At 38.1% G+C, this 13,292-nt stretch overlaps 1 protein-coding gene across 1 annotated transcript in view; it reads right to left on the bottom strand.

Moving 5' to 3' along the window:
• lrrc7 (leucine rich repeat containing 7) overlaps window positions 1–13,045 on the bottom strand; it is a 110,542-nt gene extending 97,497 nt beyond the window's left edge. Inside the window, exon 1 of the mRNA XM_036570272.1 lies at window positions 13,017–13,045. Within this exon, the coding sequence (XP_036426165.1) occupies window positions 13,017–13,041 (25 nt within the window). The 5' untranslated portion in view covers window positions 13,042–13,045. The remainder of the gene's footprint in view (window positions 1–13,016) is intronic.
• Between the last annotated feature and the right edge of the window lie 247 nt (window positions 13,046–13,292).

Below are 13,292 nucleotides of genomic sequence, written 5' to 3'. Positions count from 1 at the left end.
GGAAAACTGATTGAGGGAGGGGAGAGGACTCTAAGAACTTGGGCTTGAGTTCTGGGCGGCTTTTGCCTGTCGTTAGAAGGCCGGACGCCCCCTCATAACTGAGCTAGGACTGTCATAGAAACAGGGACCCAGAGGAACAGCGAGGAGGGGTGGTGGTGGAGATTGCAAGAAACTGTTACAAGAGACGGAAGTTAAGGAAATTAATTTATTGGGCATTAGATTAGAAGGAGGAGGCGTTTCAGGCAAGTTCCTCCTCCCAAACTTCAGTTATCCCATAACTCCATTATGATCAGCGAATTATAGCTACGTTTGGCTCACATGCTTTTGTATGAAATCCTGTTTTTCAGCCTTTTTTCTTTCATGTTTAAACTTTGACACACAGGTCAAAATAATGACTTGATTTCTCAATATTTTGACTTAGTAACTCGAAGATAAGTCATTAACTTGTCAGAAATTCAAGGAAATTATGTAACTACTACTTTTCGACTTTCTGTTCTAAAACATATTTATTTTCGGCTGGAGGGTCAATATGGACTTGAGTTCTGTGCCGAGCGCAAAATCCCAGCTTAATTTCACTGAACACATCCAAGTTGTTTGAGAACCATATGATTTTGATTGTAACCTCTTAGCTACATTCAGTATATCAAAGAATAGCTGTAACATTTTTGCCACGCAAAACACAAATTACAGAAGTCCAATCATGCAGGAATAACAAATTGAAGAGTAGCTTTAGTAAAGCAGGGACTGCAAAGTGAAAGATTTCCAGTATGTGCTTTTAATACATTAAGAATAATGTGGCTTGCATAACAGGTGTTTGCAAGCACTTTTTTCCATCAAAAGATAAATAATAATTAAATAACGCAGTCAGTATTCACAATCGGTCTTGGTAATTAGAGTAGCTACTTCATTATAACAGTCTCCTCCCAGTATTTTGCAATTTGAGAGGTAAACTCCTATAAATGCATTAATACTGAGACAAAAGTGCAAATGAGCAGCAACCGCCACTTTGATCTTTTTATAGGCTCCAGAGCGACACTGCACCTGTTTAATAAATTGTAACAGCCAGTTTTATTGGCAAAATGGAGTTTGTGACATCAGTAAAACATTAGTAGTTTTTTTGCTTAAAATTAAAAAACTTAAAAAAAGTAATATTAATGCAATAAGTTTTGACTTCTGTCAATGTTTTTACTTAACCATTTCCAAATCTCTCCTAACAGCAGCCTAGTGTCCAGTTGTATCCATCCTTCAATATCTAATATGCAAGATAGTGAGACATCTTGAACTAAACTTTGTCCCTCAAACTAGCTCAAAAGATGTCAGCTACTTTTTTTGAAACACCTATTTATTGCAGCTACATTTATTTACATATACTCTACAGATATATGGTGATTTTAACTGCAAAGGCTAATTTATTGCCGAGATAAATAGTTTTAAATAATGTGCATAGGTGCCTAATACTTTTTCACAGTACTGTACATTGCACGTTAATTGATTTAAATGTATTGAGATGTTTATTCCAAGTAACTCATGGTCCACCATTGGTCCACTCATCATGATATGTTCACGCAAAGTAAAGTGCAGCTAGCATTTTCAAACAGTGCAAAAAATTAAAAAAAAATAAAAAAACACAAAAACTGTCATTTCAATCATATCATATCAAACCCTCACATATATATAATTAAGATTTTTATATGATAGCGATAATAAATCCTAAGTGTCCTCCTTAAGCTACAACATAAAGAAAGACTTCACAGCTAAAGTTTAAAAAGGATATTAATTCTTCTACTTCTAAGAAATAACCTTCTTACAACAGCACTTTCCTTCTGAACCAGTACAAACAAAATAAGAATGAACAGAGCATGAATTAGACTCATTATTAGACTCAGGATTAATTTGTGGATTTAATATGATGACTGTTGCTTTATTATATTACATTGACAGAGACAGTTCTATCTATGAATCAGTGAATCTTTCATCAAAGAAAAGATTTTTAGTCATATTAAGAAACAAAATGTCAAATGTAACAAAATGACATCACTACAATGTGCAGGAGACGCTACCTTTTCCAAATCATACAAGTGCGTCTAAAAAAAGAAGGCATGCTCTCAGCAGAAAGCAGACTTCCCAGCAGACTATATGTATAAGTGAATAAAGGCTCAGGGGACATGGCCTACATGCAGCACAGGGACTGCAAAACTCCATATCACCATACTGGACTATAAAACAAAAAACAATCTGGATGATTCCCCTGACAGATTTCAATCTCTGCCAATATGCCAACAGATAATGCAATGAACAAATCTGAGAACACCAAAAATCCACACAGAAAGACTTGATTTTACAAAATAATCAGGTGTTAGATTTGAGGAAAGGCTGCTTTCTGACTAGGGAGATGCACAAATACTAGAGTACTCAAACTGTTCGAAGTGCTACTATTCAAATACTGAAATCGCTATTCGGGTATTTGTTAAATTCCAACTACAGGCTAACAATTCAGTGAAATGTGATGGGTACTCTGCTACTCTGCTAGTGACTGTTCATGAGCGTGTTGTTAAGAACGTGACTGAGAAGGGAGAGATAGCGCAGCTGTATTGCTAACTAAGCTAGCTAGTTACTTTAGCTGATTTTAGCTACGTCCAAAACCAGTGAAAATATAATTATCTGACAAATAACATGTTCGCACACCATCCACTGAGGAGAAAATACCTTGTGTAGAAGACAACGAGTACTTATTAGCATGCAACATCACACTTGTTAGCTCTGTTAGCTCATTAGCTTATCTGAGGAGGCAGCTTCATTTACTCTCCCAACTGTATTTGAACAGTAAAACATGTTTCTATGCATGCTGCTACATTTCTGTAAGCCACAGCTGTCCCTTCTTTTTGTTTTTTGCTGTTTGTCCGTCCCTGCAGTGGAACATCAAAATTAGTCAGAATGCACATCCCTACTTCTGACTGCTACAAATTCCATTAAAAGTAGTATCCTGTTTCACCTTAAAAGCACTCAGCCCTTGACTTTCATCCTTATTGTTATCACAGCTAGCTAGCAGACGCTTCAGTCTGAGCCAAACATGACATTGCTGTTCTGACCAGGCCTAGCGGTCCTTCATCAGCCTGAGAAAATGCTTGGGTTCCCCTAATCTCAAAGAATGTGAATTTACCCAGCAGGAATGTAAAGGCATCTTTGAATGGAAGTGCACAGTCAGCACTCCCACGAATCCCAGTCCTCTGAGGGGCCACCCAGCCTATAGCATGGCATGTGTAGGCACAGCACATCATACACCCAGCATAAAACTGGCTTTGAAGTGACATGACCTACAAAAAAATTAGGAACGAAGACCTCATTTATGATTTGCATTTATTTGGAATGTTTAGCGCTTTACTCATTTTAATTATTTAATAATTTACTAAATGCCGTAGCAATGAGATCATCAGAACTACCAAGAACATTCAGGAACACCACTTAGGACATCTAAGCATAAATTTGTGTTTATTAGCTATGTTTTATAAGCAGAAATACAGCCATCGAACACTACATGCAAAGTATTCATTTTGGCCTTTTTTGTGATTACAAATGACTGCAAAAGGCCCAATCTACTTTTCCTTACTTTTTTTGACATAAAAGCGTTTAATGTAGTATGTAAATGTCAACATTTCTAAATGTACCATTCCCTCCCCAGTTCATACTGTTCATACACAGAGACTGTTTGTGTGATGTCACAAAAACCAACAGATTTACATCCAGTCATATGCAAAAGCTTGAATACCTCTGGTCAGACTGCACGTTTTGTTGATTTTCTAAGTGAAAATAAGTAAACAAACTATACTTTCTGGAAAATTTAGTGCACAGATCCCAAAAATATTGTACACATATCAGAAAAAAAACAAAGTATAAAATGTGCCATAACTTTTGCACAGGCCACATTTTATGTATTTCTTTCACTTTGTTAAATTCAGCAAATAAACAGGTGACAGTGAATAGTGCATTCAAAATTTGCAGAAGTGTGTTCTCTGTAGAGGATGTATTAACTTATTTTAATTAACATTCATTAACACAAACTGTTGCATACAACTGTATATCCACCTACTAGGCCTGCAGCAATTTAGCCCCACCCATTCACACTGAAGTTCTAAGGAGTGTTTCTGCTTTTTGAATGAAGCACAATATAGGGGAGCCAATCAGAGCAGAGGTTATTCATATATATCAGTCATAAAGACATAGTAACAAAAAACAGCCTGTTTATGGAAATGGTCATGTAAAATTAATTATGACTGCTTTGGTTCATAAAGCAACACAAACACTGCAAGGGGACCTCAGGGGAAGGAAAATGCAAGAAAAATGAAGACTAAGGCCTCTAATGCACAATTACACATGTTTTATCCTGCAGGTGGTGCCAGTGAGCAACTAGAGGTAAGACCAATTGATGCTAAAGACATGATTATATAGCAATTTCTGACCAATATATGTGTGAGTCAAAAATAAGGCTCATTTTAGCTTATTAAGTGTAATTTCAGTAAAACTGGCAGAGTAAAACTCTAAAAGACATTCCTACTCTCTACTACAACTTTCAAAACTGAACCTGAGAAGTAAAAATCCTGTTTATCAGCTGAGGAACAAATGCTGACACACGCTCACGCAAACCCAGACGAATACTTAAAATGTCAATTATACAGTCTAATGAGCACATCACATTCACACTTGAATAACAAATGACAAACAGTACTGCCATCATGCTACATTTAAAGTAGGAGTGAACAATATATGTGTTATTGTGATAAATGAACAAACTGCACGCATCCAAAAATTCTAATTATGCCTTTTATTTTATTCATTCATTTCTACCAATTGTTTGATGTTTTCTTGTTCATTCTAAAAAATAAATGTACTTCTTTTCTTTTAAATGTGGCTCCACTGTTTTGCTGCTGCATTTTGTCAGTTGCCTCAGAAAAGCTAAATATTGTGATAGATATTGTGTACTGTGAAAATGTCTTGAAGTATCATGATGTTAATTTTTTGCCATATCGCCCACCCTTAATTTAAAGTAACAGAGATTCTGGGAAAGTATTTTGAAGGCTAGGTTGTAGGCCACACTGAAAAGAAGAAGGTCTTAACAACTCAGTACAAATTATAACCCATGAAAGTTGCTTTTAGCACTAATATTTCAAACTCAGTAGAGTTCAGGACATTTGGTGAAAAGTCTCTCCTTCTGCTGCTCATTGCTTTCTTGCTGAGAAGCTTCACTATTTTAATGACCAGCTTGAAATGTGCTTTGCATGCTGAAGTTGTTCCTTGCTTTCGGCCTCGGAAACCATTAAATCAATTAGATGCATATAAACTGTCCATAAATAAGAAGCCTAAAATAGTTACAGTGCATTTGAATAAAACATGAAGAATTTACTCTTTAAATTGTTCTGAATAAATAGGAAAACACAGCTTGATTCACCAGAATGCATGCAAAAAGTGCAAATATAAAGCATTTACTCTTTTTGTTGAATTTCTAAGAGAAAGTAAGCTAATATTGGCTTACTTTCCTACCGGGAACAAATATAAACATGGCATTTTAATGCACAATTTCTATTTAACATATTGGGAAAAACTAAAACATAATATATAAAATATGCTGTAACTTTTGCACAGATCACATTATATGTTTTTCAATATGTCAAATTCAGCAAATAATCAGTAATTGTGCATTAAAATATGCATTCTCTTTAGAGGTTCTGTACCTACTTTTGCATAGAAAATCAACAAAACATGGAACTGGACCAGGGATATGCAAATTTTTGCATACAATTATATATACAATGGTGGTATCCTCAGTCAAAAAAATGTCCATAAGCTGCACAAAGCAGTTACTAAGTGTAAAAATCATTACTACTATTATGGCTTTAAATTGAGCACAGATGGAGTGAACTTAAGCACTTTTCAGCACCACCCTTGGGACTGTGAATGGACACCAGCAGTGTTGTCCAGAAACAGAAACAAACCCCTGAAGCCTGGGGGGGAAACAAAAGGCCGATTCTGTGTGGCAAAAATAATTCACTGTCAAAGCGTCTGCACAAATGCAGCCATTTCTGCTGTTAAAATCTGCTTGACAAACATGCTGTCAACAGAGGAAAGCGAATAGGACAGCACAAAAGCAGATACAGCTCCTCCAAGGACTCCTCAGGTCCAGCAATGCAGGAATAACATACAAAAAAAAGAGTGTTTCAGCCTTGACTCATCTAACTTGGGCTTTTCTATGGCCATGATAATGGAAGCCCAAGGCAATGAGCACTCCTTATTGTGAGTGCTCCAAAGAAAGCATGGGGCAGGATTTGAATAAAACTAAGTGTACTTTCCGAGGGGTTCAATGCTGTAGGCAGCAGCCAGGATGAAATCAAGACTACATGAAGGCTACATTCAGCTTCTTGAGCTGTACCATATTCATAAATAGACATCAAGATATAGCATGTTACGTAACACTTCCAAGCTTTATACTGCTTTATTTTGACAAACTACAGCCTGTGTGATGAGCATCATTTGCTTAAGTGCTATTACAAACATTATAGCATTCCAGCTTATTACATATCATGTTGTCTGAACTTGCCAAACTTGAGAAATATGCATGATAGGAATCTTCTGCTAAAAGCTGTGTAAACATAAACATTCAGCTATCCCATGCCACACTGGTGAGTAGAATTAGCCATGCTTGACTGCATGGGCTCATCTGCAACATGGCTAGGCCTCATCACCAGTCTTCACCCATCCCCAGCTCCAGAGAGCAGTTGAAGAAATGATAAATGAGATTGTGTAATGAGATTCAGAGAAATAAGGATTGTATAAATGCTTACCTGCTCTACTGGGTCTCTTTAAAGAAATGGTTCCCAATCCACATTGTAGTATTATACCCTGCTACAAACACACCTCATCCAAATTATTAGCTCATTAACAAGCCCTTCCTGAGCGGAAGTGGGTGTGGTACAGTAGGAAAAAGACTGAAATGTGCAGGGCAGGGGGTACTCCAGGACCAGGAGTGGGAACCTGTCTTAAAGGAATAGTTTGGGGGGAAAATATAATTTACACAGTTTTCCAATGTAGCTGAGCAGTCAAAACATGTTTGGTGTCTGAAGTTTGCTTCTTTAATTTTGCACTGGATCTACAAGACCAATGTAGCAAACAAGGTTACTACAACTAATGGAAGCTTTTTCTTCACCAATTAGCACTGTGCAAATTGGTGAGGTATTGCCCATTTGTCCATTTCTACAGATAGCAGTGTGTCTTAAAATATCAGAAACCACATAAGCAAGTCTATTTGAGATTGCTTACCAAGCATGTGATGACTTACGCATGCAATTCCCTGCTGTGGAACTAATAAAGGATTATCTTACTTGGTGCAAGCATACACAGAATGCACACCTTGGAGGAGACTGATTTACCTACTGAATATACTCTTAAAAATGTGCTACAGATCAGGCAAAAGCAAGGAAAGCAGACAGTAAAGAAAGTTTTATGTATTTCGATGTAGCCTATGTGTTGGGATCTTTTCTGCTGTCATTCTTTTTCCCGCCATTGTGCTATACAGTCACTGCTAAAGATTGTGATTATATTGCTAGCTAGCAACTAGGTAATACATGGCAGCAGGATAGAAAAGAGGTGAGCCCAATTTCATACAAAATTATGAAATAATTTGTTCAACAGCCATGTTTTAGTCTACCAGATCAGTTTTGAGATTTTATCCTCTCCTCTCTTTTCACACTTGATATATAATTTATGCACCTGTCTAAAATAACTAAATATCATTTTTATAACATTATATTGCCTTATAGCATGTTAAGTTCAAACTGACATCCTTTTTTAGCCCAGACTTCATTATAGAGTACACCGAAAAACAGTGTGTGTTGATGGTGTGCGGACACACAGACACGTTAGGGTTGGGGTCCCTAATAACACAGAGTATACTTGCGTTTCCTGACACCACCACAAATAGTACTGTGCAAAACTTTTAGGCACTTGAGAAAATGATATTTATTTGGGCAGTAAGCATGTTATACTCCAAAAAAATTAATTAGAACAAAAAAAAATAATAGACTTTATGTGACTTTGTGTTCATCTTACCATTTCCAAACCTCTCCTGTAGGAAGCCCAGTATTAATGGTGGTTATCACCCAACACCTGGTTTGTCTAATCAGTGCTTCATTAAGTTAAATCAGCTGTGTTAGTGAAGGAATTTATCAGTGTGTTGGCTGGGGAAGTCCAAGACTGGGTTGCACCAGTTTTGCGCAGGTTTATACATAAAAGTTTGTGCATAAAGTTTCTACTCAGTCCTAGTCAACACTACTTACCCCAGCTATCCACAAATTCTTAAGTCATGTCTTAACTAGTATTATACAACAGTTAGTTCCGGCCGCGCAAGCTGATTGGTTGAGAAGCGTTCCAACCGTGCTGTTATTTCGTCATAACATCACGTTTTTTTCACAAACACTGTATCACTCCGCTGAGACGTTGTTGCTAAGCAATGACTTTGACAGCTGTAGGTCACGCTCAAGTCATTTGAACATGTTTACTTCTTACCTTGTGAACAAACAGAAAATGGACACTTTTAAGATCACATTTGACCCACAGCCGATTTGATCGGACTCTGAAGATGAGACTACACTAAATTCCCAAACTGTCATCACCACTGAGCAGCTTTTCAGTCGGCAGCTGTAACAGAAGAACAGCTAAACAACCTGGAATTAGCCAGAAATGAACTGAATACCATTCGCCAAACAAAATGGGCTGTAAGATGCTTTACAGACTGGCTGAAACAAAACAACATTAATATTGATCTAGCAAAAAATGACAACACTGAGCTAAACTTCATATTGTGGCAGTTTTATGGCTCAGTCTCATTTGGTCAGACTCTGAAGATGAAACTACATGTTTGGCGAATGGTATTCGGTTCATTTGTGGCTAATTCCAGGTTGTTTAGGTGATCTTCTGTCATAGCTGCCGACTGAAAATCTTGCTCAGAGGTAATGACAGTTTCAGAATTTAGTGTAAGGAGTTGGAGAACGAACTGCTGGCTGTGCAGTGAGTGAGCGGAGTTCGTTGCTCTGACGTAGCAACAAGCTGTTTGTTAAGGAATTATAATTTGGTGGAAGGAACTGCTGACATTAAAACACATTAAATGCCACGTTCACAGCCCAATTTATTTATTTCTTACTTTATTTATTTAACTGTTGTATAAAAGCAATAGAACACTCAAGGTTGTGTGTTATTGCTATAACGCGATATCGCGATAACACACTCGCTCTCGCATTCTATTGCTTAAACAATTTACAAATGCATACGTCGCTTTATCATGACTATGTGTTCAGAATCTATAAACCGGTAAACGCATTACCACGGAAACATGCTGGCAGCTTGTGCTCACTTTTTCCATTGATAGAATATAAAAGAGAAGAATGTGCACAAGTTGAACTGGATAAAACTGAATAGCTGCAGCCACTGTCTATTCATCCTTTAAAACTATCTTGTGATAGCCATATATGCAGTTTTTAAAACAACGCTTGTTGTGGCTAACCAACACAACAGCAGCATCAGTTTAGATGTTCCGGCAGCTGTTCTCACTGAGTCTCACTGAACTGCATCTGTAAGTGTTAGCTTCATGTTGGGGGTTAAAACCAAGGCAATGATTAGAGCTGTACTTAAAATTAGTGTTTAGCTTCTAGTGTTTTTAGCTTAGTTAACCATCTTTCTGTGTTTTTTGTTTTTTTCCCAGCACTTACAACTGCTTAGGAGAAAGTGTAACTATTTAGTAACGACTAAGCTTGATGTTAAGACTAGTTTGTGTGGTGCAACCTGTTTTGATAAAGTAATGCATAAACCTGAACATTAAACACTTATGTTACAACTGGCCTATATTTGAACTTACGTACAGCTGGTGCAACTTACAAAAACACACCTTCCTACTTATTTGTACAATTAATTATTTGTTTAGGTGTCTAAATCTTCTGCACAGCACTGTACGCTTCCATTACTTGTTAGTTACATTAACCTCATAGTTCAGACACAAAATTACAGAAGCAAACCTCAGATACCAAACCTATCTTGGCTGGTCAACTACCTTTGGGGTAAGGGGAGTACTGTTTACATTTCCTTCAGCAGAGGGGAGTTCTGATATACTCCAGTTTAATTTTCAAAGAAAACTTTAGGAGTACTTTCAGTATATTGCAACTGCACTACAATTGCTGTTAATAAAACAGCATCACAGAGGCAGGACTGCATTTAGCATTTATTAAGCCTGAATTAGAAACTGGACACCAACTGCGGCACTGGCTGATCCTCAACACTTTTCTGCTGGTGAGACTTTTTGACTTATAAGCAGTAGCAGTAGATGGGAAAAAACGATCTCAACAAATAGCGGGAAATCATCGTTTTTTGCAACAGAACCAGAGGAGTCGGCTCTTGGCAGCAGAACAGGGCATATCAGTACCCTTGGTGACAGGCTCTTCTCTACCCTCCTGTCCTAGAGAGGCTTGGCTGATGTCCAACCTCAGCATCCTCTGCCTAGCCAGCAGAAGGGAGGCCATTTATCTCTGGACAGCCACAAGGCCCATCATACAAACATCAGTCTACTGGCCCTGCCACTCAGCCTTTGTTCAGCCATCAAGGCTTCTCCTCTCCTATTGCTCTGGCAGAGATGGACACTGCCACACCTAATCTGCTTACACCTGTCCAGCAGGTTATCTACTGCTCACACACTTCCTAAGTATGGTTAGGCAGCACATACCAAAAGGGTAATAGCATTGCCCCACACAAGTCCTGGGAGAATGAATTCACAATGGCAGCCATCCCCTGGTAGCAGATATCAGTTAACGTGTCTAGAGGACATCTCCATGCTGCGTCAGCCACTGTAGAGAGAGCAGCCCATCTCCACAGATAATCTTACGTCAATATCACTAAACTACTATGCTATGCTGTATATCATTTGAAAACTTAGATGCATTATATGCTTAATAAGTTTATGTATATAAATATTAAACAGAAAACTTCTGAATATTGAAATATGCACATTATTTAAATCACCACATACAATTTAAAGCCCCAGTGGGTAAAACAGGGTGCATGTATTACAGCACATTCCATTCCAGAAACAATATTTTATTCTTGAGATATCTTAAGATGCCTTGGTAAAAAGCATTCTTTGAAGAATTGCTATAGAAGAACCACTTTTGGAAAAAACCTCTGAATATACAGTTCATTAAAGCAGTGGTAAACCGGACATCACCCCAAACAGTCCACATTCTTGCTCTGTCCATATGTGTTGGGAGTTGGGATTGAGCCAAAATGTGGACCATCACGGGGTCCCTGAAGACTGGTTTGAGAAACCCTGCTATGAAAAGACAAAAAAAATTGTATAAATTGAGATGTGAGAGAGAGGAACCATTTAGGAAACCTTACTTTTAGTAGTCAAAAACTACTAATCCCTTTAGTGAACATCAACCATAACATTAACATGTATGCATTATAATTTCATGATACAATACATATTGTATTTATTTTGTCATGATACCATAGATTTTTTTAAATAGAATCAGAAAAGAAATGCAAACATAATTTACACATTTATTTACTTATTGGTAACTTCCCAAATATCTTTTTTGTGTTTTGGTAAGTATCAGTCCCATAATGACTACAGTACTTTTTGAAGGGATAACTGCCACAAGTCATTTTAAATCTCAGCAGAACAAAAGTTCAAGATCTATATTTGCACATTATTATGGCTCATAAAACGAGAAGTAAACAAAAAATACAGATCATAAGGTTATGAGGCTCCTACCTTCTGGCTGAAATAAGTGTGAGAGGAGATTTCTAACATTTTCTAACATAACTTCTAGGAAACTGCGGAATCCAGGACTCTCTACAACCAAGCAGTGGTGCAAATCGGAAGCTATCCACATATCTGTCGAGCAAGTTATTTGTTTCACCCATTCAGAATTAGCACTTAGTGGGTTCTTGAATCCTGAGAGGAGAAGTAGCTGTAGTGAAGTTTCACCAGCTTTTTACTCAAATTTATTCATGCATTTTACAAGATCAAATTCAACTACTCGATTCATAGTGTGTATTGAAAAAAATACTATTAGCATCCACACTGTTTAAACCCCTAACATATGAATGGCTGGATAAACAGATACAGCACTGTAGGGGACTGCAAACTGGCAAACTGCACCTCCACACTTTAGAGCACAAGTAAAAAGGAAGTCAACGAACATGCAGCTAATGTAGGGAGAGCATGAAAGACAGAAACGTGACATCCATCATAACTCTGGCTTAAATATGCTGGGAACAGATGACATAGCAGAACTTCAAAGCTCAATGCTGATATACTAGATGACTATGCCAAGATTTTGGGTGACACAGACTTCCATTAATTGTTAGCCACATTAACCACGTAGCTCCAATGGAAAACTAAAGAAGCAAACTTCAGATGCCAAACAATCTTGGCTGATCAACTGCGTTTAGAGTAAGGGTAAAATTGTGTAAATGTGATTTTTCGTTGACCTATTCCTTTAAAACTATGAAGCCCCTGAAGAACTGCCTGATTTTACCTGCTGGGCCAAACCAGTGATGATGGAGAGCAGCAGCTCACGACTTATTGCAGCAAGGAACTCGTAATGACCAAACACTGTAAAACTGTAAAACCGAGCACACAAGACCCATTACCTGACCAGCACCATTAAAGAGGGACTGCCACATTTGCACCACTCTGCTGATTCCTGAATGAAGCCACTGGAACATGAGCATCTCATTAGTATCTCTGCTTGTAAATGTCACTCACAAGGTGGCCACACAGGCACCATATAACCAAGCAAGACGACCATCAGTTGAGCTTAAACCGTTAACTGAGAGGCCTGGCTCAGCCGTAAATGAGGCAAATTCATTCAGCCCTTGTAATAGATAAGGACAGGTGAACACTGATGAGACCATCTGGAGAATGCCCAACGCACAGCATGCAATATAACAGAAACCACAGAACAGGGACTACTTACACTGAAGCGTTGAGCAATTGTCCATTGGACTATGTGAGCAAAGCGGGTTTTATTCCAGCTGGAATCGTGGCCCTTGGTGCTGGGATCGAGGAGGGAGCGCTTGCAATCCACAGAGCATCACATCAGTGTGTCTTCGGCTTGCACTGATCGCAGCCCTGCAGCACCACAAAACGCGTCTCTCTTCTAATAAAGCAAGACCAGACCCACATGATCTGCTCCACAGCGAAGAAACCACTCTGATCAGCTTCAGCACTTCACAACACGCATATCAGTACA

The sequence above is a fragment of the Colossoma macropomum genome, unplaced genomic scaffold (genome assembly GCF_904425465.1).
Source record: "Colossoma macropomum unplaced genomic scaffold, Colossoma_macropomum, whole genome shotgun sequence".
NCBI lineage: Eukaryota > Metazoa > Chordata > Actinopteri > Characiformes > Serrasalmidae > Colossoma > Colossoma macropomum.
Note: the sequence above shows the minus strand (reverse complement) of the source record. Positions and strands in the feature narration are given on the sequence as shown.